The following is a 26581-nucleotide window of genomic DNA, read 5'->3' on the forward strand; positions in this document are numbered from 1 at the left end:
GAATTGGTGGGACCATCAAATTGAAAAAGTGGTAGAAAATGAAGATGTAAAAATATTATGGGACTTCCGACTACAAACAGACAAACATCTGCCACACAATACACCAGATATAACTGTAGTCAAGAAGAAAGAAAAACGAGTCAAAATAATCGACATAGCAATACCAGGGGATAGCAGAATAGAAGAAAAAGAAATAGAAAAAAATCACCAAATACAAAGATCTACAAATTGAAATTGAAAGGCTGTGGCAGAAAAAGACCAAAATCATCCCAGTGGTAATTGCCGCCCTAGGTGCAGTTCCAAAAGACCTCGAAGAGCACCTCAACACCATAGGGGCCACAGAAATCACCATCAGTCAATTACAAAAAGCAGCTTTACTGGGAACAGCCTATATTCTGCGACGATACCTATAACAACTGACAATAAAATTCAGCCATCCCAGGTCCTTGGGAAGGACTCGATGTCTGGATAAAACAAACCAGTCAATAACACCTGTCTGACTGTGTAAACAAGAAATAATAATAAATAATGGAGATTTGAACTCGGGTCTCCCCGGTCCTAGTTCAGCACTCTAACCACTGCACCATGCTAGCTCCTGAATAGCTCTTGTCTGTTGCTGTGGTGTTGCGTGAAATGCTCTCACCATCTGGACTATCCTTTCGAATTTGTTTTCCAGGAGATATGTTCTTCCATGTCCAGCACCGCCCTAATGTACTGTAGTCGTTTGGCAGGCTCTAAATGTGACTTCTTCCAATTGATTTGAACTCCTAAGTCGTTCAATAGAGTTGTTACACACTGTATTTGTGATAATAGCTGTTCCCTTGTTTTTGCAGTGAGAAGTCAGTCATCTAAGTATGGAAAGATGGAGAGGCCTTGGGTCCAAAGGTAGGCTATGATCACTGCCATGCATTTCATGAATACCCTTGGTGCTATTGCTAGGCCGAACGGTAGTATATTGCATTGATATATTTCCTTGCCCACCTTGAAGCGTAGGAACTTCCTGTGGTTCTTCTGTATGCCGATATGGAAATATGCATCTTTCAAATCCAACGTTGCAATTCATATCTCTTCGTGTAGAAGTGGACTGTATTAGCTCAATTGCCTGCTTTTCCAACAATTCCTTGACCTTTTCCATCAGTGTTAATGTCTCGGGAGTATACTTTATCCCTGTGAACTCTGGCAGAGTAATGAATTCTATTGCATATCCTGTTTTGACTACTCTCAAGACCAACCGGTCTGATATTATATGGTGCTATGCTTGTGCATGACTTGCCAGTTCGATGATGTTTTCGACATATGCCAGTGAGATGTTGTTTTTGACACTGATGAAATGTGTTGTCTTGTGGATTTTTAATGGTACAAGTGGGCTTTGAGACAAATCAAAGGTGTTGCTTGGCCTGCTGTGTTGTTTTACTGCGGTTTTCCTTTTTTTTTTTTTGCCACGTATGCCTTCTGATTAGATCTCTGGAACGGTCTTCTATATTCCCTTCGTTCATTTTGGCAGTACCTGTTTTGCCTTCGTTGGTATGGTTGTTATCTTACACCGGCATACCTGGGTGGTGTTGCCGTGTTTCTGGATTTCTTCCATTTTCCCATGGAAGAGTCAGTTTTCTTACAAAACAGTCCCTTGTAATCAAATGGAAGGGCTTCTATCCTCTCCTGCATATCTTGTTGCAGATTAGTTGCACATAACCAAGTGTATTTTCTTAGCAATCTCACAGAATACAATGTGTGGGATTCCAATTCTGAAAGGTGTTTTGCATTGCTAAGTTGCTGTCAGGTAGCCATAGTTACCTTAATAAAAATGTCCTCAAATTTCTTTTGAAATTCCTCTGGTGTCAATGTGGTGCATTCTTCAAACAGCGTTTCAAGGAATATGTATATTTTGATAAATACGTCATGTAATTGGCGCTTTTAATAGTTAGGCATGCAGTAGCATAGTATCTACTTCCCTAGACATCTAGCCTATGCCCCTCCTTATCTGCAGGGGTTGTGTGGCGTTTTCTGCCCATCGAAGCTGATGCACAATCTATTACCAATGAATTTGGCACAGGATGCTTCATAAGATATTCATTTTCAACCTCTTGTATTCTATACAGTTTCTCTAATTTGTTTAATGTTGGTGTGGAAGTCTGGATAACCTCCTAAGCCGACTTTGCTGCTTTTGTAATTACAGGAACCATTGCTAAATATACAGGTTGTATTCCTGCAAATATTTTCTTCATGAAATTGTACAGATAATCTAAATCTGTACTTTTTGGTTTAAGATCTAGGCCCAACAAATCAGCCATTTCTGCTATCTGTTAATGGTAGGATTGCATTTCCTCCATTCACAATATGGAAGGAGTAGTTGGAACATTCTGGTTTGGGTCGGAGTTGTGCTCATTGGATTCTTCATCTGTGGAGTCAGAGGCATAATCTTCCTCTTCATCTGTGGAAACCACCTCCACTTCCGAATGGGTGCCAGCGTGTGATTTGAGCAGCGGTGCTGTCCCTTGGTTTGTTTGAGCGAGTGGTTTCATCATTACTTTCTGCTGAGGAAGTACATAAGTCCAATCAGACTTTGAACTTTTCTGTGATGTGGAACTCTTCCTATCAGTATTAATTATATTTGCCTTCTTTGCTATTGCTGTTTTGCTGGTTCTTTGCTATTGCTGTTTGCTTCTTGGTACAGGAATGGTCTGCGTACCCATGGCAAACATCATTGTATGTTCTTTGAAGTGTGGTGGTGGAATAATTGGCAGTGGAAGAAAATTTGTTTGTATTGCGCAGATGCAGAACCCCATTATTTATGGATGTCATTGGATCACTATCAAGATGCTTAGGTTTGGAGCAGACTTTGAGATTGACACTGTCGATGTTGATTGCATCTGTCAGCAGGCACAAGGTGGTCTTAGGAACATAGGAAGCTGCCATATACTGAGTCAGACCATTGGTCTATCTAGCTCAGTATTGTCTTCACAGACTGGCAGCGGCTTTTCCAAGGTTGCAGGCAGGAGTCTCTCTCAGCCCTATCTTGGAGATGCCAGGGAGGGAACTTGGAACCTAGATGATCTTCCCAGAGCAGTTCCCTCCCCTGAAGGTAAGATCTTACAGTGCTTACACTTCTACTCTCCCATTCATATGCAACCAGGGTGGACCCTGCTTAGCTAAGGGGACAAGTCATGCTTGCTGCCACAAGACCAGCTCTCCTCTTATAAATATAGGAACATAGAACATAGGAAGCTGCCATATACTGAGTCAGACCATTGGTCTATCTAGCTCAGTATTTTCTTCACAGACTGGCAGCGGCTTCTCCAAGGTTGCAGGCAGGAATCTCTCTCAGCCGTATCTTGGAGATGCTGCCAGGGAGGGAACTTGAAACCTTCTGCTCTTCCCAGAGTGGCTCCATCCCCTGAGGGGAATCTCTTACACAGCGCTCACACATCAACTCTCCCATTCATATGCAACCAGGGTGGACCCTGCTTAGCTAAGGGAACAAGTCATGCTTGCTACCACAAGGCCAGCTCTCTCTGTAGAGTGTGGCCGACAACTGTAATTTCCGAATCCTCCAGCTTCAAAAAGGAGAAGCAGATTTGGCAAGAGTGGACAATATGGTCCTCTCCTAGCCACAGCAGATACAAATTTTGCCAGTCCAAAGATTGCAAGGTGCCACATCATGAGGAACAACGTTTAAAGGTTTTCCTCGAGTCCATGAGACCTGAGACGAACAAGTCCCATTAGTGGGCAAAATAAGCCGAGAAAACAAGACCAAACAACCAAATCCAAAATGCTAGACAGAAAGAAGAGTAAAAAAAAGAGTTTAAAGGTTAAAAAAACCCAACCCAGTAACTAATTTAGGAAAAAAATGCTGTGTTTTTTGTTCCAGGAACCAAGACAAAGGAGCAAATCCCTAAGGAAGCACACACTACGGCAGATGGAAAGGAACTGATGAGAAAAGTACTCTGTCACCATAAGAGACCAATCACATTCCACATGCAAAGGCCAGGGCTTCAGAGAGTTTTGAGGAGCTGATGAATCCTGCAGTGGCTACTGTGCAGGTGCAGAGCCCAATGTTGGGAATGATACTGGGCCACCACAAAGATCAGATGTTAAGCTAACCGGCCTGTAATTTCCCTGATTCCTCCTGGATCCCTTTTTGAAAATCGGTATTACATTGGCTACCTTCCAGTCCTCTGGTACAAAGCCTGATTGTAGGGATGTTATATATTTTTGCAAGGAGGTTGGCAATTTTACATTTGTATTCTTGACTCTCAGGTAGATGCCAAATGGACCTGACAATCTGTTAATTTTTAATTTTTCTGGACAGTTTAGAATGTCATCTCTCGTCACCTCTGACTGACTCAGTTCTATAGCCCCTTATCCCTGAGAAGCTTGGTTCAGGCACAGGTATACACACAGTATGCTCTGCTGTGAAGACAGATGCAAAGCACTCATTTAGCTTCTTTGCAGTCTCCATATCTTCCTTAATTATTCCTTTCACTCGCTCATCATCCAACGGACCAACCACCTCCCTGGCAGGTTTCCTGCTTCTTGATGCTTTTAGCTAAATGTTTCTCAAACTCTCTTTGTGCCTCCCTTATTGTCTCCTTATAGTTCTTCTGCCAGAGTTTATGTTCCTTTCTGTTCTCTTCACAGGCCCATCTCTCCATACCCCTAATGATCGCATTACCCACTACTAGGAGCAGCCCCCTCTCCCCACCGTAGGAGTATCCCCTGTGCAAGAAGATACAGGCTTCATTATTGAAGGAAGGAGTCCCTTCTAAGGGAGTGTTTCTCTCTTCCTCAGAATGATGTCCTCCTTCCCAGAGACCTTCATTCTCCCTGACAGCAGAGGAGCCATCAGCCTGGGAGTGGGATGGCTCTCCTGAATGTCTCATCCATTTACCTCTCTGAGTGTCTCCAGATCATCTACCTTGTCTTCAAGGGAACAAACTTGCACTCCTTGCACCAAGCACACTCCCACGACGTCTGCCCATAGAGCAAATAGCTTACATGCAAACAGTCCTCCGGGCAATACACTGGGAAGTACCCCCTCCCCTGCTGGCCTTTTGTCTTCATGACTGGCTTTGTTGGCTGCTTAGAGTATTGGGAGAAAATGAGGTTAGTTGAAGTTGTCAGATATTCAACAGTTTAAACTTCCTTTCCGAAGAATATGAAAGGAGTACTTACCTTCTCTTCGTGCTAGGCTCCTTTTGATTAAGGGGGCTGCTTTCAAACCCCCCCACACACTTTCCTGCTAAACTCCATGCAAAACTTCTATAACACCCGTTTGCCAATTCCTGTTCCCTAACCTCTGGTCACGAAGTCCCTGGGTGTCTCCTCTTATGTAAAGAGTAGGCTTCAAACTGAGGCAAACAGGTTCAACAGGAATGTGGTCCCTCCCACTAGGTATGACTCACCTTAGCCCTAGCTAGGGCCTCTCGCTGTCTCTCTCCAGGCAAAAGAGAAACTAAAATGGAAAGCCACACAGCCACAATTTTGCCCTGGCAAAATCAGAGACACACACTGGGACTTCTCCCTTAAGGAGATACTAGCCCTTCAGAATCTCCCCCTCCTTCTGTTTGTTTTTCTAAAAAATCCGTTTTTTCTTCAAGCTTACTACCTTCTCAGGTCTGCTTCTCCTCTTCCCAGGGGAAGAGGCGTGTCTACCCATGTGCAATATTTCATAAAATTGCTAGATAGAGTTTAGGCTCTGACAAGGCTTCTATATATTTCAGGAGCCCATTGCAAGTTGAAGCTTCTACTATGATTGCAGTATTTCACCTGACAAGCCTAAAGGGGCAATAAAAACCCAAAGCAGTGAGGTGTGGAGGTTGAATTTCACAGGTTTGATTTGAACTAATCTAATTTCCTAGTTGCAGGCCTTCAGCTGATTTGTAAACACATCTTAATACTGTACAAGTAAACATGTAAACACCACTGACAACACCAGTGCTCAGAAGGGTTTCAGTAGAATGGGATGAATCCAGTGAGTGAGTGTGAACTTCCAACACCATAGCATTATATGAAAGACTAGGAGCCAGTTAAGTGGATCAACTAGCTTCTGTCACAGAAGTGAATGTTTTCAGCTTCTGCTAAATTTAATGTCCAATTAAAAAGTACAAATTAATTGTTTTGTCTGCATAAACTTTTAATTTTTAAAACAAATTGCCTCAAGACAGTGTTTGTTGACCAATGTGCATTAATAATTTCAATGGAAACACTTGAGTTTCCTTAGTATGATATCTAGAATACCAAAAGCATACCACAGAAAGTCAGAGCATATTAATTTGGCACAAGTAGCTTTCAAGAACAAAACTAACTTCTTTATAAACGACTGACTGAATATACTCATACATTACAGTTTAGCTCCTACAAAATGCTCTCAGCTTCTTACAAAATATGGTTAACAGACACTTTGGCAAACAACAACTCTGAAAACTATGCACAGAGAAGAGAAAGAAAAAGGTTTATACAAGTGGAGCAGTTTGGCAATCTTAATTTTTCCTGTCATTAACCAAAAACAAACAAACATACAGTAGTCAGGTAAACATATACTACAGCTCTAACGTCAAAACATACAAACACTTTCAGTCTCTAAATTGACTTGGTCTTTACATTTGAACTGAGTACTGCCTGTTAATACTGGGCCAAATGCTATCAGGATGTTTAAATACTTTTAAAAACAATAGGGAAGGGGAGATTCTTCATACCCCACCCCCACGGAATTGTACACATTAAAATACTATGCTTATAAAATTATTTAAAACTTTCAGCAATCTAGTTCTCAAATGCAAACCCTTATAGTCCTCTTTTATATGTACTTTACAAAAACATAGGCTGCATTCATTCATTTTCTGAAGTGGAGACTTTAGTCTTCTCTTGGTCTCTTCCATCACCAGACATCCTAGAGAAAAAAATAGTAGCAGATGTAGTTGCACTTCTTCTAGTGTATTTTTTTACTGCCCAGTATATTTGTAAGTTTCAAATATGTTTCAAGTTTCTTCAAAGAGATCAAATAGTACTCCACAGAATCGCTTCTGAAAAAAGTTCTATGGGGTGTGTGTGTGCAAGTTCTATTGGGGGGGTGCATAGTCCAAGTTGATGGTGCTTGAGGAAGGAAATCCAAATTGCCACTCCTCTCCTCTCCACCACTTCCCAATGATAGGGAAAAGAGCAAGGTTTGATGCCCTTTAATAATATCCCCTCAAAACTGGCACCTCGCTATGCCTAATGACCTGGATGGCTGGGGATAATGGGGAAAATGGAAGAAGTTGCTTTGGAAAGGAGATAGGCTATTGTTTCTAACATCCTCAACTTGTGTTTAAAAAACCTTTGGATAGCAACATACAGTTTGTATCTGAATTAAAAATGATAAAGTACTTCACTAATTTCCTCATCTATATCTATATATATAATTCTCTTACAGCCAACCCGAAAGAGAACTACATCCGGATGCATCCGGAGTGTCTGGATGCCTGGAACCATTGCCTGGGGTGGGAGTAGCAGCGAGGGAGGAAGGCAGAAATCGGCAGAGTTGGGGGGGGAGGGGCAGAGGATGGAGGAAGAAATGAGGAAAGGCAGATTGGAAAGGAGAAACCAAACAGAGAGGGTGGCGAAACGATGGAGAGAGAGAGGGAGGGGGTAGTTTATTCCGGAGGTTGAGGCCTGCGGGAGCCAGCGAGAGAGGCTGTTGCTGGGCCGAGGAGAGAGGGAAAGTGGCCGAGGGGAAACTTGGGGTGGGTGGTTAGGAGGCAGTGGCAGTCCTGGCCGCGGGAAGGAACAAGAAAGGAAGAAAGGCAAGTGGGGGGGGGGAGGAGGAAGAAAGGAGAAAAGGCAGAGTCAGGCGAGCAAGCGGTGGGGCGGGAGAACGCGAGCGCGGTGGGGGGGAGAGCGCGGTGGGGGGAGAGCGCGAGCGCGGAGGGGGGAGAGCGTGAGCGAGGTGGGGGGAGGGGGGATGCCACAGGCTCAGTGCACTACCACACAGATGCTCTGTGCGGAATGAGCAAAACCCCCCAAAGTAAATAAACTTTTTACTGAAATGGGTTCAGCTAGTTTAATTTATTTCTCAAAGCACTGAAACTTACTTCCTTAGTGAATTAGGACGATGCTTAGGATTGCAGACCTGATACACCAGGTCTGCAATCCTAAGCATCGTCCTAGTGCAATAAGGAAGTAAATTTCAAAGGTTAATTTATTTCCCTACAAGTTGCTGAACACCATGCTCCACAACTATAAGAGCAACTCTCACTTACATTTTTATTGGGATGCAGTCAATGTTAGCAAGTTCAACTTACATTAAAAAAGAGCTACAGACAGATTTATTTTTTAAGGGATAAAAGAGGCTATTACATCTTAAAGCACACAGCTAGAGCAACCTATATGGCCTTGGGACAGCAAGCAAAAAACTGTTCAGGCTTTCGTAATATTAAAAATAAACAGTAATGCTTATCTGCAGAGATGTGGGTTTTCCAGAAAATTTTGAACTGAAAATTGTTCCCATGTACTGTTTTCTCATTTGCATAAAATTTGCATTAAATCTCAAAATTTCATTATGCAAATTTTCCTGATGCCCTAAATAGACTGTGATCCGGAATGTCCATTGCTGCACATGTGCAGTGCTAGTCTGGATGTCAGCCAATTAATGTTTAGAAATAGAATTTTTCCCACAGGAAAAAAATATGGGCAAATTTTTCCACCCCACACTTCTGCTTAATTATTTAGCAAGAACAAGAGAACACTGAAGCCTAGTTGATGGGCCTGGGTGTGCCAATTCTGCCTGATGGTATTACAAATATCATTGTTAAAATATTGGTACCATTTGGTTGCATGCTTTACACCAACTTCTACAATAACTTTTGTTTGAGCAGTGAGCATTAAAGAGTGTACTTTTTGTTCTCCCCAAGACTACATAGAAAAATTAAAAAACCAAAATAAAAAAACGACATAGAAAAAACACCATATATAAAACTCTGGAATATTCCTTAGATTTATAAAACTAGTTAAAGATAGTGAAGCAAAACAAAACAAAAAATTGTATTTCCCCCCCATTTAAGACTAAAAGCTGTCCCTTACTTTTTCTTATTGCCAGCATCAAGCTTCTCTCTCTTTTCCTCTGCACTGTCCCCATTCTGTTGTGACTGGTTTGCGTCTTGACCATCAGAACCCCCATTCACTATCTTTGTACCTTTAAAATTGAAAAGCAAGTGAACAAAAAGTCACTCTGTCAATACTGGTTTTTAAGTTAGGCAAACAGCTAGCTCTGCAACATAATTACATTATTTATAACTCAGAAGACTGCATTATTTGTGCAGAAAGAAATAGTTACCAAAATAGTTTTACTGTTTCAAGAATTCCTATTTCAAACAAGATTTCAGACCATTCTGCTGACTCCACAGGCCCCTTCCACTGCTTATAGATACATGCATGGATAAAGACTTCTTCTGCTGCCCCCTCCCACCACTGGTTTCTGGCCGGCCAGCTGGCTGGCTTCTTACCCACCTGCCTGCTGCTTTCTGTCCAGCCAGGCACTGGCTTCTTCTGTCCACGCACACCTGCCCCCCCCCATTTTCTGGCTGGGCGCCGGCTTCTTCTCCCACCCCCACCCCCACCCCCCGCTTTCTGGCTTGGCTGGCTTCTTCTCACCCGCCCACTGCTTCCTGTCCTCTCCCCCACTTTCTGGCTGGTGGGGTGCTGGTTTCTTCTCCTATCCACCCCAACCCCACCCCACCCCACCCCCCAGGCTGTTTTCTGCTTCTTTCAGCTTCTTCTCCATCCCGCCCGCCAGCTTCTTCTCCTGCTGCTACTTTCTGCCTGGCCAGCTGGCTTCTTCCTGTCTGCCCCCCACCGGCTTTCTGGCTGGGCAGGATTCTTCTCTCTCCCGCTGCTGCCACTTTCTGGCCGGCTGGTTGGCTGCCACCACCATTTCCTTTCCCCTACTGCTCCTATGGTTATCTAGCAGCCCTAAAAACTCTCGCAAGAGCTGCCACACATGGAATTAGCCACGGGTATGTCTTAGAGAATTATATATAAAGAAGATAGATTCAGACTTCTTTCCCTTTCACAAGAGCCACTGCAATGTACATGTGCAACATTTAAAATGACACAAAATGCAGAAATGAAACACGCAGTGTCCCAAGAAATTACTTGTAGTTAATTGCTATGCTCAAGTCACAACCCAACAAGAAAGCAGGAATTCCATGATAAAATCTCATGAAGTTTTTAAAATTCAGATTAGAACCATGGTACTGGAATGGACTAATTTTCCTCTTCCCTTGTTAGATGCTCAAGCAGGGCAATTCTGCCACTTACTTGCAAGACAAAATTATTTTTTGCTACAGCAGTTTCCATTGCTGAAGGGAAAGAACATTTAAACAGTAGCAGTGTCTCCCTGGCTTTGAGAACAGGTTCAACGAAGTCAATAAGAGACTATAATACTCTCAGTACAGATTGTTGGTGTTTTATACTCAGTCATAGAGCATAGAAGAGTTTGTGCACAACCATCTCCCACCCACTGCTGTGTCTTCTACCAATAGGTAGAATCTGCTCCAATAAAATACTGGGTTGAGTTGAAACTGGGGTTGTTCCATCTCAACCCACCTTCTACCCATGGAGCAAATAGCGCATTCAGATCAACTGATACTGTGCAGGATCAGAAATTATTTCCTATGCAGGGTGATGGGGAAATAGGATGTATATTATCATGAGATCCATTCCGGCCTCCTGCAGAGGTTAAAAAATACCATCTGAACCAAGCTTAAATCCTAATTCTTATAAGGGAAATAAATGGCCATGTGAAAATTTGATGAATGTTCATGGCTACCTAGCACTTCAAAATATACATGTGTAATCTGTATGCTGACACATACTAGAATAGAAATTTTAGACTCTGATCCTTATTCAAGTGAGTCAAATGAGCACTTTATATTAAATTCAGAGTTCTAGAGCTTGCCCAAAGTAGAAAATGCCATATACAGACCATAAACAAATTAAGCATTTCTAGTGAGCCAATAATACAATACCGGGTTGCTCTCTGTCTTTTTCAGCTTTCTTGTTTGGTCCTTTTTTCCATTGTTCTTTGGTTTTGTTTGCTTCTTCATGCTGCTTCTGTTCAGCAAGGGACTTGTTCAGCACTTGTGAAAGAACAGAATCCCCTTCTCCAACAAGAAACATGGTCTTGAACTTGTTGTAAAGCATAGTGGACTTCTCCATGATAACCTGGCTGACCTTGAACTTTCGTATCTAAAATGGTATTTGAAAAAGATGTCCATCTATATAGGCTAAAACAGCAAAATTACTCAAATGGTATAAACAGGTTGCTTACCTGTAACAGCTGGTCTTTAGGTGATCTGGGATCATTCACAGCATAGGGCAATGCCCCTCCACAGTAGCCCCGTGGAAAGATTTCATAGCTCCTTTAGGTGCTCTGAAGCTCAACCCTTCACGTACAAAGCAAACTAGTTATCTTGGGCAGCAGAGCACCTGTAGCTCGGTTCCTAGTCAAATGGGAGAGGTCTGTTCTTCACTGAAAGCACTGAAGGTAAGCCACTAGACATAACATTCAAACAGTGGGGAGGCTGGGTGAGTGTCATGATTGATCCTAGATCACCTTAGGTAAGCAACCGGTATATCTGTATGGTGATGCAGGGACATTCCCAACATGGGAGATTAATGAGCTCACCAAAAGGTGGAAGGGTGTGAGAATGTTATCAAATAACAATTTTTTACAACCACCCATCTAAAATTAGCCTCAGCCGTAGTTCGGATATCAATGGCATAGTGCTTTATGAACGTTAGGTTAGAAGACCATGTGGCTGCTTTACAAATGTCCATAATGCTAATTCCAGACATATGAGCTGCAGAGGTAGCCATAGCTCTGGTGGAATGGGCTTTAATAGTTGGAGGAGGTTTTACTCCTTGAAGTTTGTAATAGGGATGCGGATGGTGGGGTGGGGGTGGCTTTAAGGATGGGGGAGGGTGTACTTCCCCACCCCCCGCCCGGCGCTCTGCAAAGAAATAGTCCCATGGGGTGGCAGCGTACCTCCTTGCTGTCCTGTTGTTTCAGTGACTGGAAGTCACTGGACGTGAAGTGTGTGTGTGCACACACCTGGCACTTCTGATCACTGAAACAAAGGGGTGGCAAAGAGGTACACTGCCACCCCGTGGGACTATTTCTACGCAGAGCGCCAGAAGGGAAAGCGTGGGCGAGGGGAAGTGCATGAGGGGGGAGTGCGTGGAGGGGGGTAAGTGCACCCTCGCCCGTCCTTAAAGCCACCCCTGCCCCGTGTTCGAACACAGGGGTTCCAAACCTGTTTGACGTTCTAAGAATAGAATGCCAAACAGGTTCGTGCACATCCCTAGTTTGTAACACAGGAAAACGAGCTCTATGAGCCAATGAGAAAATCTTTGTCTGGAAATAGTGTTGCTCTTATTGTGACTCTTGAAGGTGACAAACTCCCCATCTCTGACAACCTTTTAAAAAAGCACTGAAGACATATTAATTCAACCAGGCTTTTAATCACATTTATAGTTTTAATAATTTTAATGTTGGGTTTTAAATGATTTTAATGTTAATGATTTTAATTTTAAACTGCCCAGAGAAGCATACTTTGGGCGGTATAGAAATATAAAAATCAATTTAATTAATCAATTAATCAATTAATTAGCCTGCCTCTTTGTCTTCTGAAAGCTTTTGGTTCTGACCAAATAGAAAAGAAGGTAGGGGTGTGCACGGACTGTGGTCTGGTTTGAATTTGGACGACTTCATGGTCCGGGGAGCTGGTTCGGCTGAACCACAAACCAGTCAGGCAGCTTGAGGCAGTGCAAGTGGCACCTTTAAAAGTAAAGATGCAGGTCCTTACCACCATGACTATTGCTCCAGGCAGCTTCCTGCTGCTGTGGTGCTCCGCACGGTGGTGTCACAGCTCTGTCACTTACCTAGCTTCTGTGCATGTGCGGAGGCCAGGTGAGTGATGGAGCTGCACTGCCACTGCGAGTGGGCTGCTGAGGGGAGTACCACAGCAACAAGAAACTGCCTGGAGCAGCAGTCACACAGATAAGGACCTGCATCTTTACTTTAGAAGTAAAGATGCAGGACACACACCCCCGCCACCCCACCCCGTCTGAACCAGTCCGTTGTCCGTGCACACCCCTAAATAAAGGGTTCTATGGACATCCATAGAGTGGAGGGATCGTTCCAGAGTGGAGGAAGGATTGAAGAAAAATGCAGGGAGAACAATATCCTAGTTGATATGGAAGTCAGAAGTTTTAGAAGTAAAAGAGGGGCAAGTCCTCATTACTATTTTATCAGGAAATAATGAGGGCGGGGGGCAGGTTCTAACCTTAATGCAGTCAATTCACTGACCCTTCTTGCAGACGCTATAGCTACCAAAAAGGCCATCTTAAGGGTTAACAATTTCAACGAGGCAGAGGCAAGAGATTTATTTATTCATTCAATTTTTACATTTATATCCCGTTTTTCCTCCAAGGAGCTCAGAGAAGTGTACATGGTTATGTTTATCCTCACAACAACCCTGTGAGGTAGCTTAGGCTGAGAGATACATGACTGGCCCAGAGTCACCAAGTGAGTTTCATGGTTCATTCACCCTAGTGAACATGATTCTGGTTCAGTCAGATGTTATGCTGAGCTTAAATGTTGGCAGGTTATGTCTGCTGACTTGGAGATTAAGTCTTTAAACTTAGATTTCAGAGTTTCGAGAACATCGTTGAGATCTTCTTTAAGATGTTCCCATGTGGAGTAATGATATTTTGCCATACAGGCCATGTAATTACCAATTTTGATGGAGAAGCAGGATGCCGAATAGAACCATGGAAGAAGGGGTTTGATCCTGAATCTCCCAAGAAGCTTCCATGGATAAGATGTCCAATGTCAGAAGTTGAATTGGGTTCAAGGGGAGGAGTTTGATGTTTCTTGTTTGTCCTCTGCAGTTGTCGACAATGGATGATGAATTTATGTCGACATCGAACAACTTGAGGTCTTTGCGGGGGTAGTTGACTTTGGGATCAATGTTAAGGAGGAGGACTTCTTATATTTAGAAGCTGAGTGCGATGAGTAGTCTTCCTCAGAATGTTTCCGCTTTTTAAGGTGCTTGTGATGTCCTTCCTTGGAGATATCATGGGCTTCTTTAAAAAACAGGTTGCTCACCTGTAACAGATGATCTGGAGGTGATCCGTTGTATTAATAAGGAATGGATTCTGCGGCTGCGCAAGGACCTCACGGATAGATTGACTAGCTCCTTGTGCCGCCTCCAAGTGCCCTGCACATGGTCCATGCTTCCGTTATGTTAGAAGTTGAGGCGTGCCTTTCTCAGTTTCTGTAGACTGCCAGTTTAAGTTATTGTTCTGACGATCTGGGTTTTTTTTGTTTTTGTTTTTTTTGTCCTGCCCTGTTCACTGCAGGGAGGTCTGGGTGGGTTTTATTAATACAACCGATCACCTCCAGATAATCTGTTACAAGTGAGCAACCTGTTTACCTGGATCGTGATCCGTTGCATTAATAAGGAATGGATGTTTAGTCAGCTGCCTATCAGGTGGTGGGCCATCAATTCAGGACCCACTTAAGGACACTCCGCCCACAAACTGCATTTTTAGACTGCCATAGGTCCAGCGCATAATGCTTTACAAATGGCTGAAATGCAGACCATGTCGCCACTCTACAGATGTCTGGCATTCTAACCCCTGCCAAATTGGCAGCCAAAGATGCATACGCTCTTGTGGAGTGTGTTCTGATGGCATTAGGAGGCTTCTTCCCCTGAGTGCTTTATAGACTGAATTATACATTGGGATAGCGATAGTCTTTGTCTTGAGACTGGTTTGCCTATAGACTTTCCCTTGGAGAAAACGAAAAGCTTCTTTGTCTTACGGATGTCCTTTGTAGTATCCAGATAGTATAGCAGTGCTCTCAGCACATGTAAAGAATACATGGAATTTTCTAACTGCGATTCTGGATTTTGGAAGAAGGCTGGAAGCACTGTATCTTCATTTATATGGAAGTCAGTTATTATCTTTGGTCCAAAGCGTGGGTCTAGGTGCATCAGGACCTTTTGTGGAAAGATTTGAGTGTAAGGGCGATCTGCCCGTAGTGCTGCGAGCTCATTAACTCTTGGTGCTGTTGTTATTGCTATCAAGAACACTGTTTTTAATGTTTTAAACATTAACGAGGCCTTCGCGAAAGGCTCGTAGAGCTGTTCCAACAGGGCATTGAGCACTAGAATCAGGTCCCATTGCTGTAGCAGTCTCCTTATTGGTGGGTACAAGTTGTTTAATCCTTTAAGAAACCTCTTGCTTTCTGGATGAGAGAAAACTGTTGTCCCTTCCCAGCCCTTGTGTTCCGAAGATATCGCGGCCAAGTGCACTTTGAGTGATATGTTTGCTAAGCCCGACATCTTTAGTGTTGTCATGTAGAGGAGGATCTGTCTGACCGTAGCTCTCCTAGGGAAGAATCCCTGATGTTTTGCATAAGCTGTAAACCTCCTCCTACGTGGAGTATCTTCTATTGTTAAGCAATATCTTGTCTAACAGCCTACATGCCATACCACCAGTCTTAACATTTTAAGCTGTGGGTGTTGGATCATTCCTTGGCTCTGACTCAGTAAGTCTGGCCGATTTGGAAATTTGTGGTATTTTCCTTTTGACAGTTTTAGCAAGGGAGCAAACCATGGCTGTCTGGGCCACCAAGGTGTTACCAGGATACCTTTCGTGCATCCCTGAGCATTTAAGATACCACCGTGCTATTAGTGGTTGTGGTGGGAACAGAGAGAAGTAGCCCTTGGTCCATAGATTCTGGAATGCGTCGCCCAGAGAATTCTTGCAATGCCCTGCACGAGGACAGTATTCTTGACATTTTTTGTTCGCAGCAGTTGCAAACAAATCTATCGTTGGCCAACCCCACTTGGCGAATACCACTTGAAGGTAGGCATCGTTTAGTTCCCATTCGTGATTCTGGTTGCTCAGCAACATTCAACTGAGTTTGTCTGCCTGAACATTGTTTTCTCCCCTTATGTGTATCGCAGATGAGGTAATGTTTTGAGCCACACACCAATTCCACATCTTTTGAGTTAGTTGTCAAAGGGAACGAGACACTGTCTCTCTCGGCTTGTTCAGGAAAGCTATAGCCATTGTATTGTCTAAGTGAACTTGCACCGCAGACACTTTTATCTGTGGTTTGAAGGCCTTCAGTGCCATGAACACAGCCAAAAGCTCGAGGTAGTTTATGGGTCTCCTCCTTTGGGCCCTTGTCCATTGCCCTTGCACCTGGTGTTCACCACAATGCACACCCTAACCCCAGAGAGAAGCATCTGTTGTCACCCAATGAGTGGGGGCCTTGGGCTGGAATGGCATTCCAGTTCCTAGATGGGCCTTCACAGTCCACCATTCTAGTGCTAGGAATACACCTGTTGGCAACGTGAGAATCTTCCGTTGATGGTCATGATCTGGGCGGAAGTTCCGTAGCATGATGCCATAAGTCCCAGCAGCTTTTGCACAGCTTCTGCTGGCTGCTGTGGTCTTCTTTTGAACTGGAATATCAATTCTTTGATTTGCTGGTACCTGGATTCCGGCAAGTAAATTCTTTTCACACCTGCATGTCCATTTCCACTCCTATGTAACTGATTTGTTTCTGTGGCATCAAGTTCGATTTTTTCCAATTCACATTGATGCCCCTTTAGGAGATGCAAGACTACCTGTATCTGCGAAAGTAACTTTTCTTTGTTGTTGTATTTGTCTATGAGCCAGTTATCCAGCTGGGAAAAATCACTATCCCTTCCATTCTTAAGTATGCCACTACTACTGCCATGACCTTTGTAAATACTCATGGCGCTGTTGAAAGGCGGAACGGCAAAACCACATATTGGCATGCTGTATCGTCAACTGTGAAGCAAAGGTACTTGCGATGTTTTTCGCGTATCCCTACATGAAAATACCCATCCTTCAAGTCTAGGGTCACTGCCCACTCCTCCCTTGCAAGGAACTGCAAGATACCCTGCAGGGTTATCATCCTGAATTTCTGTGTGTCCACATATCGATTTAATTGTCTCAGGTCCTTCTTGGGGATTTGGAAATAACAAAAGTAAAATCCTAACATGTCCATTCACTGCACTTGCACTTTCACAATCACCTGTTTCTTCTTGTAGCACCGTGGTCAATCTGGTAAACCCTGAAAAGGCTGGTTACCCCCTGAAAAGGTGGCAACGCTTTGAACTCTATTGCGTAACCAGACCTTATAATCTTTAACACCCACTGGTCCAATGTTATGTTGTGCCATGCTTGGGCATGGCTTGCCAACTGGATGGACATGTTGGCCTTCACACAGCTAGTGTTGGGAGCCTTGGGTGCTGAAGCTTGCGATGCAGTGTGTTCGTGCTGTGGATGGACCTGGCCATCAAAGAGACTGTTTGGCTTGCTCTCTGTTTTGTTTTTGGACCCTTTGTCTCTGTCCATAGGGCTTGTTCTTTTGGAAAGGCCTATATTGCTTTCTATATTCTCTTTTATCTTGCCTATAAGAAGGGCGGTTTTGCTGCCTTCTGTAGTTGCGACTGCATGATGATTGGCCTGTTGTACTTGCCGACGCCATGAAAGACGTTGCCATGAATTTAAATTTTTTCCAGGAGTCTATAGTACTATCTGTGACTTCTGCAAATAGGCCCTTTCCATCGTAAATTAAGTGCTCTATTCTTTCTTTCATTTCTTGCTGTAGGCCTGTAGACCTCAGCCATGCATGGCAGCACAAGGTGACAGCCATGGTCATTGCCCGTGATTCCATCTCAGCCAGGTGCTTGAACATGCTAAGCAAATGCCTATTAATCAGTCATTTTCTTGGAGGTCTGTGCAAAATTCTCTTGGAATTCTGCAGAGGACATTGAAGGTGAGTCTTGAAATAGGACATCCCACAGATGGTGTCCATACCTAACCAGACATCCCGAATAATTTGCTATTTTTATTGTCAGACAAGATGTGGAATATACTTTTCAGAGGGTGTGGTGTGGCGTTGTCCACCTCTGGAGGATGCACATTCTACCACCACGGAGTTCGGGACAGGATACTTCATGAGGTAGGTGTTTTTCCTCTTCCTGTATCCTATACAATCCTAAGTTTCTTGAAGTGGCCGTAGACATTTGTATGACTTCCCATGTTGACTGTGCTGCCTTAGTGATTGCCGGCAGCATGGGAAGAGATACTGGGTGTGACAACTTTGCTCTTGCCATCATGTTATAGACAGGATCCTTTAGATCCAATTCTGGTAGTTTCAACTCAAGGCCTAAAGCCTCAGCCATTTCTCTTATTTGCGCATGGTATGTTTTAAATTCTTCGGTAGGAGAAATAGAAGTCTTAGGCGCAACTTCTGCAGGAGGATCCGGTTCCATTGGGCCTGGCTCCACAACGCTCTCCTCCTCCATGTCTGATGCATATGATGTTTCAGCATCCTCCTCCTCAGACGGTTCTGTTGGCAAGATCACTGGAAGAGTAGGGGGCACCTTTCTTGTGGGCACTCCTTTGGGCTTTCCTGATAAGGCTGGTTGCTGATTCAGCAGTTGGCTGGTTTGCTCACCCAGTGAATGCATTTGGCACCTTGTAGTTGCCATCTTGACAGCTGTCTGTGGGACATCATATAATAGAGGCGCTTGTGGCAGTGCTTGCAGTGCCACTTGTTGGCGTACAGCTTCCTACTGTACCTTCCAGATTTTATATTCTGCGTAGTCAGCGGGATAGATTACAGGTGGGTTATGTCGGAAACCACAACTATGTGTGATCTGGCCAAGCCCTCGAGTTGAAAATGTATTCTGAGATGGAACTGTGGCAGGGTGTGCTAACATAGGTAGTGGCTTGGTCAATCCCAGTCGAACTGTTTGGGCCATTATTAGTCCATTGGACTAGTCGCAGCCGACACCAGACGCATCGGGTTTCGATTCGGTATTGAGGGCAGTGTTCTCACCAGCAACAGAGAAGGAGTCTTTGGTATTGGTGGCGCCATGTCCTCTCTAGTCTGCTCAACCTTGAGGCTCAAAAAATCTTGGAAGGTTGAGCCCGAGGGTACTCTCACTGGACTCTAGCAGAGCTATAAGTGATGTCCTTGTCTTTGGGTCCAGTGCAACTTCCTCCTCCACTGCTGCCCCCTCTCCAAAGTCCAGATAGTCCTCAGGCTGGTTGGTACGTGTCCTGTGGTATCGCAGAGGGAGATTGAATAGGGGGTCAAAGACAAAGCATGGCGTCGCACCAAAGCTGTCGATGCCGAGGGTAGTTTGTCCTTCAGTTCTCCTTCCGATGTCGGTCTTGATACCAACATCAGTGCAAATGTCGAAGTAGTTTTGGGCAAGGTTGTCTTCGGCTCCATAGCTGTTGGTGTCGATGGGGAGTATTGTACCCAAGGCGACGGTGTGATGTTTGCAGTGGAACCCCAGTCGTCCTCTTCGGTTTGTAAGCCAGTCAGTGATGGAGTTCCACTTCTGAGGTGAGTCTTTTTTGTTTTCTTTTTAGGTAGTGATGACTTGCTCTCCTCATCAGTGGAAGAGAGATGCACCCTCTTGTGTCTATGCCTCTTTTCCTTCATGGTCTCTGGACATTTAAATTTCTGTTCTTTGGTGGCTTTCGACTGCCATTTTGCAGAGTTCACCGACAGTCACAGTCTCTGAATATGTTGTTTCATTCGATACCGTAGGTCTCGGTGGGCTCGATACAGACCTTGATGTCGAAGGTCTCGGCATCAGAGGACAAAGTGCATCGTCATAAAGTGCTGCTCTCAAACTCAGTGCCCGGTTCTTTAGTGTTTGCTTAGAGAAGGAGCAGCATATTTTGCAAGTGGCTGAGTTGTGCTGTTCCCCCAGGTAGAGCAAGCAGGCTTCATGAGTATCAGTCGACGGGAGTTTGGCACGGCATTCTGTACAGCGCTCAAACACTGTTTTCGTTGGTGGTTTGGACGTCATTGCTGCTACTCAGTTTTAAGTTGTTCCGAGATGATTTACAGTTTTGCCTCCCCCGAGGAGCCCGGGGGAGACTCACTTTTTTGCTTTCCTTGTGCAAGGGTATTGCTATAGCCATGTCCGTTTTCCAGTCCTAGGTAGATTTTCTAGTGCGTTTTACATGTACTTTCCGAGGTCTTAACTGAGAGTCAATACAGTTTATTGTGAAGGAGCTAACATATCCGAGGTCTAGACGCGAAGGCGGTTTAATAGAAACTGAGAGAAGCACGCCCCAACTGCCTAACATAAGGGAAGCACAGACCACGTGCAGGGCGGTTGGAGGCAGCACGAGGAGCTAGTCAATCTAACCGTGAGGTGCCTGCGCAGGAGCAGAACCCATTCCTTATGAATGCAATGGATCACGATCCAGATCCTTGGGTACTCCAAGCTGATAGGTATGGGAAACTCTCTCGGGTGAATGTCTTGACACTGACATCGATTTCGAGTGTCAATGGTGAGGTGAGATCAAAGCCACGGATGTTGACAGCAACAGGGAACATGGCATTGGTGTCGGAAGGCACAACACTTTTTCATATAAAGTAGCCTTAAGAGACAATTCTCTACTTTTTCTGGTCTGTTTAGAAAAAGAGAGGCAGATCTTACATGTCCATGTCCGGGCAATATGATCTTCCGCCAAACAGAGTAAAATACATGTTTGTCCCATGACAGGAGAGTCCCCTCACAAGATGAACACTTTTAAAAAGTTTTACGAGTGTCTATGAGTCCGAAACAAAAAGGAAAGAGTAGTTGAGAGCAGCCAGAGTCCAAGCCTTAAAATCCAAACCAATTTCTTTGAATTCTTACAGGAAACGAGATGAAGAAGAGGAGCAAGCCCTAATGAGTCACACAATGTGGCAGTCGAAAAGGAACTGAGCTACAGGTGCTCTGTCCCCCGCTAACGACCATGCTTCGCAAGCAAAAGGTAGAGCTTCAGAGCGCCAAGGAGCTATGAAATCCTTCCACAGGGCTACTGTGCGGGCACATTACCCCATGTTGGGAATGATCCAAATTGCCTTAAGGATCTAATATTTACTGAAACCATATCTTTCATTACAAATAATGGTTTGCCATGTGTACATTTCAAGATTCATAAAACATGAAAGTGAAATAAATTAAACTTCTACATTTCTTCATATGAACTACCAATCTTACTTTCTTAAGTGTCAAAATCATCTCCGTGTGCTTCTGAGCTTGCTGCATTGTTACTTGAAGTGACGCAAGTTCATCCAGAGCCTCGATGCATCTGTTTACATCCTAAATATAAAAACCCCAAAATTTAATTTCAGCAGATTAAAAAACCGACAAAGAATACAAAACAATACTGGAAAAAATATTTTATGCTTTGTACAATTAAAGACATGCAGGACTTCAATGTGGCTTTACAACAGAAGCAGTTCAAGTGAATGTTCATTCAATTTAATTTATTTAAAATATCAATCTAACTTGATTTTTCAGGCAATCTTGATGCACTGAACATATAGCAAACTGAACTTTATTTGATATTCTGCATATTCACACTAAAGTTTGAAAATGAATCCATACAACTAAGCCAATATTTTTTTGAAGCAATTTAGCCCAAGTTAAGCACGTTATACTATTAGAGGAACATGTGATTAAAATATCTGCCTTTGAAATCTAGGGGACTTCAGTGTTTAACTTTGGCTGATGTGGCCCTCGTTCCCCTAAAAAGGTAGTTTTTCCAGTCACGTTTAAATAAATATATCTATATTGTGCTGGCTTTCTGAAGTTATATACACTTAAACTGTAAGCTATCACATATTTGAAGTTCTCCCCCCTCCCCACAAAAAAACCCTTCCAAAACAGAAGTTAGTCTTCAATATTAGAACTGTGTAAATATTTAACCACTTTGAAGAGAGAAGGCTAACATCCAAAGAACTGTTAGGCTAACATCCTACCAAAGAAATTTTGGAAGGATGTGCTTCCACAACATTCTGGTGCGAGTTGCACTACGTTAGGAATTTAGGTTTCAGACTGTTACGCTATTATAAGCATGTTTGTGGTTGCACAACATCTGCCCAACTGCCGCATGGCTCATTTATTTTAATGGGGACCATTGCACAAGTGCACTATAGGGCTCTTGTGCAATTCCACAAATCCTCACTTTTTTTTAGCAAAACTATTCCATCTTCTTGCAGTTGCACAATTTTTCTCAGTACGCTGCTTTGTTAGTCAGGAATAGATGTCAGTCACCGTCTCTTAGCCATTCATTTTAAGAACTGCAGTGACAGATTCTTCTAACTATTCTCCCTGTTTGTGGTCCAGAGATCATCATGCCAGAAGGGATATATTTTGAAGTTTGCAAAAGCAAAGTTACCTAATCACTAGCATTCAAGCATACTTAAAATGATCTGGCTGGCAATTCCAACTGAGCAATTCCAACTGAAAGGTTCTGTAGTAGAACTGTTCAAGTAAGTAATGAAAAGTGGGGATAGTAAAAACAGGCTGACCATTCTCATGCATTATTCAAATAAAATAAATTGAGTTTTAGTTCATTTTTCAAAAGCCACAAGATGTTGAAAGCATGAAAATCTACCTTTCAGTAAAGAAAGACATCCACAATCAAAACTCAATAGTTGTTTTGTAGGAATATGTATTTTAATTAAGTTTATTATAACTTTTTTTAAAAAATCAAAAGTGTTTCTTTGCCTCAGTGCAGCCATAGACATAATATAACATACTCACAAGATGATCAATTTTCAGCGAGTTTTTTATTTCTGCATGTATCCTTTGAAGCCGAGAATCCATTGATGTTTCTAAATATTAACATGAAAATATCTTAATGATATGTTGCCGGTCGTAGACTGTAATAAAGATATCTATCTTAATGATACTGAATATAAAATCCATTAGGAAAGAATGTCTTTGGGCATCCCTCTAAGTAAATGGTAACATGCAACAAAACAGATAACCTATCAAACCGACAGTATAAGTGTGCTATTTTGATGTTAATCAAAACAAGGTTGGTAATCAGATTTTAAGGACATGGATGAAATACTATCAACTAGCTGGACTGGGCGCAGAACATCTGCATCTCTAGCTGCCCCACTCACCACCGCTTTTTCTTCTCCCTGCCGCCCGGCACACCAGGCTTTCTGGCCGGCCGCTTCTCCCCCACCCCCACTGCTTTCTGGCCGGCCCACCACCTCCTCCCACCTGCCCTCCCACTCCTGGTAGCAGCCGCCAGCTGGGCCGGGTTGGCCCACTGCCGCCTTCTCCTCCCGGCGGCCGGTCCAGTCTGCTGCCACCTTCTGCTCCTGCTGGCCGGGTCGGGCTGGACCACCGCTGCCTTCTGCTCCTGGAGGCTGGGCTGCCCGCCACTGCCACCTCCTGCTCCCGCTGGCCGGCCCAGTCCACTGCCTCCTCCAGCCGGCATCCCTATTTTTACCTTGTCCCTAATCCTATCCCCTGGTGGCGCAGTGGTAAAAACTGCCGCCCTGTAACCAGAAGGTTACAAGTTTGATCCTGACCAGGGGCTCAAGGTTGACTCAGCCTTCCGTCCTTCTGAGGTCGGTAAAATGAGTACCCAGAATGTTGGGGGCAATATGCTAAATCATTGTAAACCGCTTAGAGAGCTTCGGCTATAGAGCGGTATATAAATGTAAGTGCTATTGCTATCCGACAGATGCTCACAAACTCTTGCAAGAGCTGCCACACATGAGATTAGTGATGGGTACGTCTAAGAGAAATTATTATTTCTTACATTTATATTCCGCTCTTCCTGCAAGGAGCCCAGAGCGGTGCACTACATACTTGAGTTTCTCCTCACAACAACCCTGTGAAGTAGGTTAGGCTGGGAGAGAAGTGACTGGCCCAGAGTCATCCAGCAAGTATGGCTGAATGGGGATTTGAACTCAGGTCTCCCCAGTCCTAGTCTAGCACTCTAACTTTACTTTGCTGTGAAAAACACACAAAAACCACAGCCAGTGTTCTTCACTGACAATTTTACTGTGTATATTGATTATATATGCAGCAAATTATGAAGCACAGATGGAATGCATCTCTAGGGGAGTTAGGCAAGAATGTATTTTAGCTCCTACTTTAAACACTATATTTACCCAAACTGAAGATGACTCTGAATTTAAGATGACCCCCTTAAAAGGTAGAGGTTAAATACAGTTATACCTATATTTTCTTCAAAGGAACAGGACTTTGAATTTAAGATGACCTCCTGATTTCTAATATCAAAAATATTTGGAAAAACTTAAGTCTTGTATTCAGGCAAATACAGTATATCTGAAAATTTGGAATTTGCCAGAACTTGGCCACAGAAAAATCTGTCATAATCATCTTTAGTTCCAGACGTAGGTTTAGAAACCTGCTAAATTTTCTTATTGTACAAACAATTCTTTTAAAGATTAATTAGGCAACATCCAATATCTTTGAGAAGTTCACCCAATGCAGGTGGCTCTCTGATGATCACACTATGGAACAGGCTACAACAGGGGTTCCCAGTCTGTGGTACTCCAGATGTTGCTGAAGTACAATTCTCATCATACCCAAACACAAATTGTGGCTGGCGATGATGGGAGTTGCATTTCAGCAACATCTGGAGGACCACAGGTTAGGAACCCCTGGGCTAGCCGCTTGTGTTACATCACTCCCTTTCATGGTCCACACATGGATGTTATGCCTCCCAGAAAGTCCTAATCAGACTGTTGTTGTTTTTACTCCAAAGGGGGCTAGTACATTCCTGTAGACATTGTTTTTTATTGCAAATATTCCATATATCATAACTTCTTTATGGAGCTGTTATTTGGATTAAGCAAGTGTCTTTAAAATTAAATGGTGTGCAGGTTAGGTTTTTTTAAGCTCATTTACATACCCTGAAATGTGTTCCCAAGGCAGCTGTTTTACTGGAGACAGAACACTTAATGTCAGAGCTTGGCTGGCAGCCCTGAAGTTTTGGCTGCAAGTCTATATCTTTAGGACAGTTGCAGGGGTACCATCCTGTCTCTCTGCTGATAGGCAAAGTAGTACCTAGGCTAAACAGATAGCCCAAAGAGCTCACTGTATTGGGTTGTCACTGCTTTTCTTCTTCAAACTGCAATCTTCTTCAAAAGCACCGATCAAGCGAAGACTCTGGGATGTTTCCTTCCAGGATCTCTTTTCTTATGCACATCCTGTCCACCATGTCATCTAGGCATTCCATGTGAAAATGCCTTTCAGCTGATCACTTACCTCAGTAACTTCCATGTATTTAGATACCTAAGTGCCTTCATTAGGACAAGACTTAATGTAGTACCCTCACAAATGTTCCAGGGAAGGTATGCTGGGGTTCCCCTGCCCTTGAGGTTTTGTCCATGTAATGATGAGGAAGCAGAGTCTGTGGAGCATGTTCTTGTGTTTCTAACTTTTATATTGGAACCAATATAAAAGCAACTGATTACTCCTATATTAAATACATTGCCAGGTAGATCTATCCAGTTTAATATTAAACTAGACGACCCTGCACAGAGCATCTGTGCACTCTTTGGGGCCGGCTACCTCTTCCCCCCCACCGTTTGCCCCAGTCTCCGGCTAGCCTGGGCCGGGCTCAGGCTGCTGGGCTGAGTGCCACCATCGGGGCCGCCACGGCGACGAATTCTCCTGGGTGCGCCTCAGCCAATCAGGTGCCTCCACCATCAAGCCAATCAGATGGGAGCCAGGACGCATATTCCAAGGCTCACCCAGGAGAATTAAATCTATAGATACCTATTGATAGATAAAATTCCCAGGATGACCTTAGTAGTGGCCAAATTTCTGTCACTTAGTATATGAATTAGGAGGCAGTTTGTGAACTGATGAAGACAGAAGGCCTTGGGGATCTGGAGCATAGGGGTATCATGGGTCATCTAATGCTCTGTACATATGAAATTGTACTGTTGGTATTGTGCTGATACAGTCAGTGCTGTAGCCATGACTGTTATTTTATTTTGGTCTATTGGCCTTAATAAATTGGATTGACTGATGTAATAGAATTTTCTAAGCATTCATACATTTGCCACTCACACATTTTAGAAAAGCCTTTGTTTCTGGGGGGAAACAAAAAGGGAAGCTCAGTCTTGTTGGTACATGTGCATTGTTATGGTCCAGGCAGCAAACTGCACAATAAGTAGAGAGTTTAAAAAAACCCACCAAACACACAATTTACTTAGCCTGCTTCTTGCTCCTTCCCTCTTATGGCCTTCACCACCGCCACCACCAAGTGCAAGCCTTTTGTCCCTTCTGGCTACCTCCAAAAAGCAGCCCTCTATCACTCCATTTGAGAATTCTTGTATGACTCACCCAATTTATTTGTACCAAAAATGGGAAACCAGTTAGACAGGTGGGTAAACAAAGTTCCAGAGACTAAGGTAAATACATAAGATGGATTTCCTCCCATAATTGTTAGTAAAAAATAGGGATGTGCATAGACCGAGGTTCATGCACAGGTTCAGCGCTGGCGGCAGTGGGGTTGAGTGGCAAGCAGAATCTTTTAAAAGGAGGATAACAGGTCCTTACCTGCTGCCATACCATACAGCTTCCTGCTGCAATGGCGTCCTCCCAAGCACCCACGCATGGTGCTAGCACGCACATGGCATCGAACCTGTGCATGAACCTCGGTTTGTGCACACCCCTAGTAAAAA

The 26581-nt window shown here is 43.6% G+C and overlaps 1 protein-coding gene across 4 annotated transcripts in view; it reads right to left on the reverse strand.

The window, feature by feature from the left end:
- Positions 1-6112: 6112 nt before the first annotated feature.
- The window catches only part of PSIP1 (PC4 and SRSF1 interacting protein 1), a 109279-nt gene continuing 88810 nt past the window's right edge, over positions 6113-26581 (reverse strand). For all 4 annotated transcript variants that reach the window (XM_053295685.1, XM_053295686.1, XM_053295684.1 and 1 more), the window contains exons 13-17: positions 22659-22729; positions 21108-21209; positions 11004-11223; positions 9058-9169; positions 6113-6889 (exon numbers count right to left, since the gene is read on the reverse strand). In XM_053295685.1, the coding sequence (XP_053151660.1) occupies positions 6829-6889; positions 9058-9169; positions 11004-11223; positions 21108-21209; positions 22659-22729 (566 nt within the window). In that variant the 3' untranslated portion in view covers positions 6113-6828. The remainder of the gene's footprint in view (positions 6890-9057; positions 9170-11003; positions 11224-21107; positions 21210-22658; positions 22730-26581) is intronic.

The sequence above is a fragment of the Hemicordylus capensis genome, chromosome 2, assembly GCF_027244095.1.
Source record: "Hemicordylus capensis ecotype Gifberg chromosome 2, rHemCap1.1.pri, whole genome shotgun sequence".
Classification (NCBI taxonomy): domain Eukaryota; kingdom Metazoa; phylum Chordata; class Lepidosauria; order Squamata; family Cordylidae; genus Hemicordylus; species Hemicordylus capensis.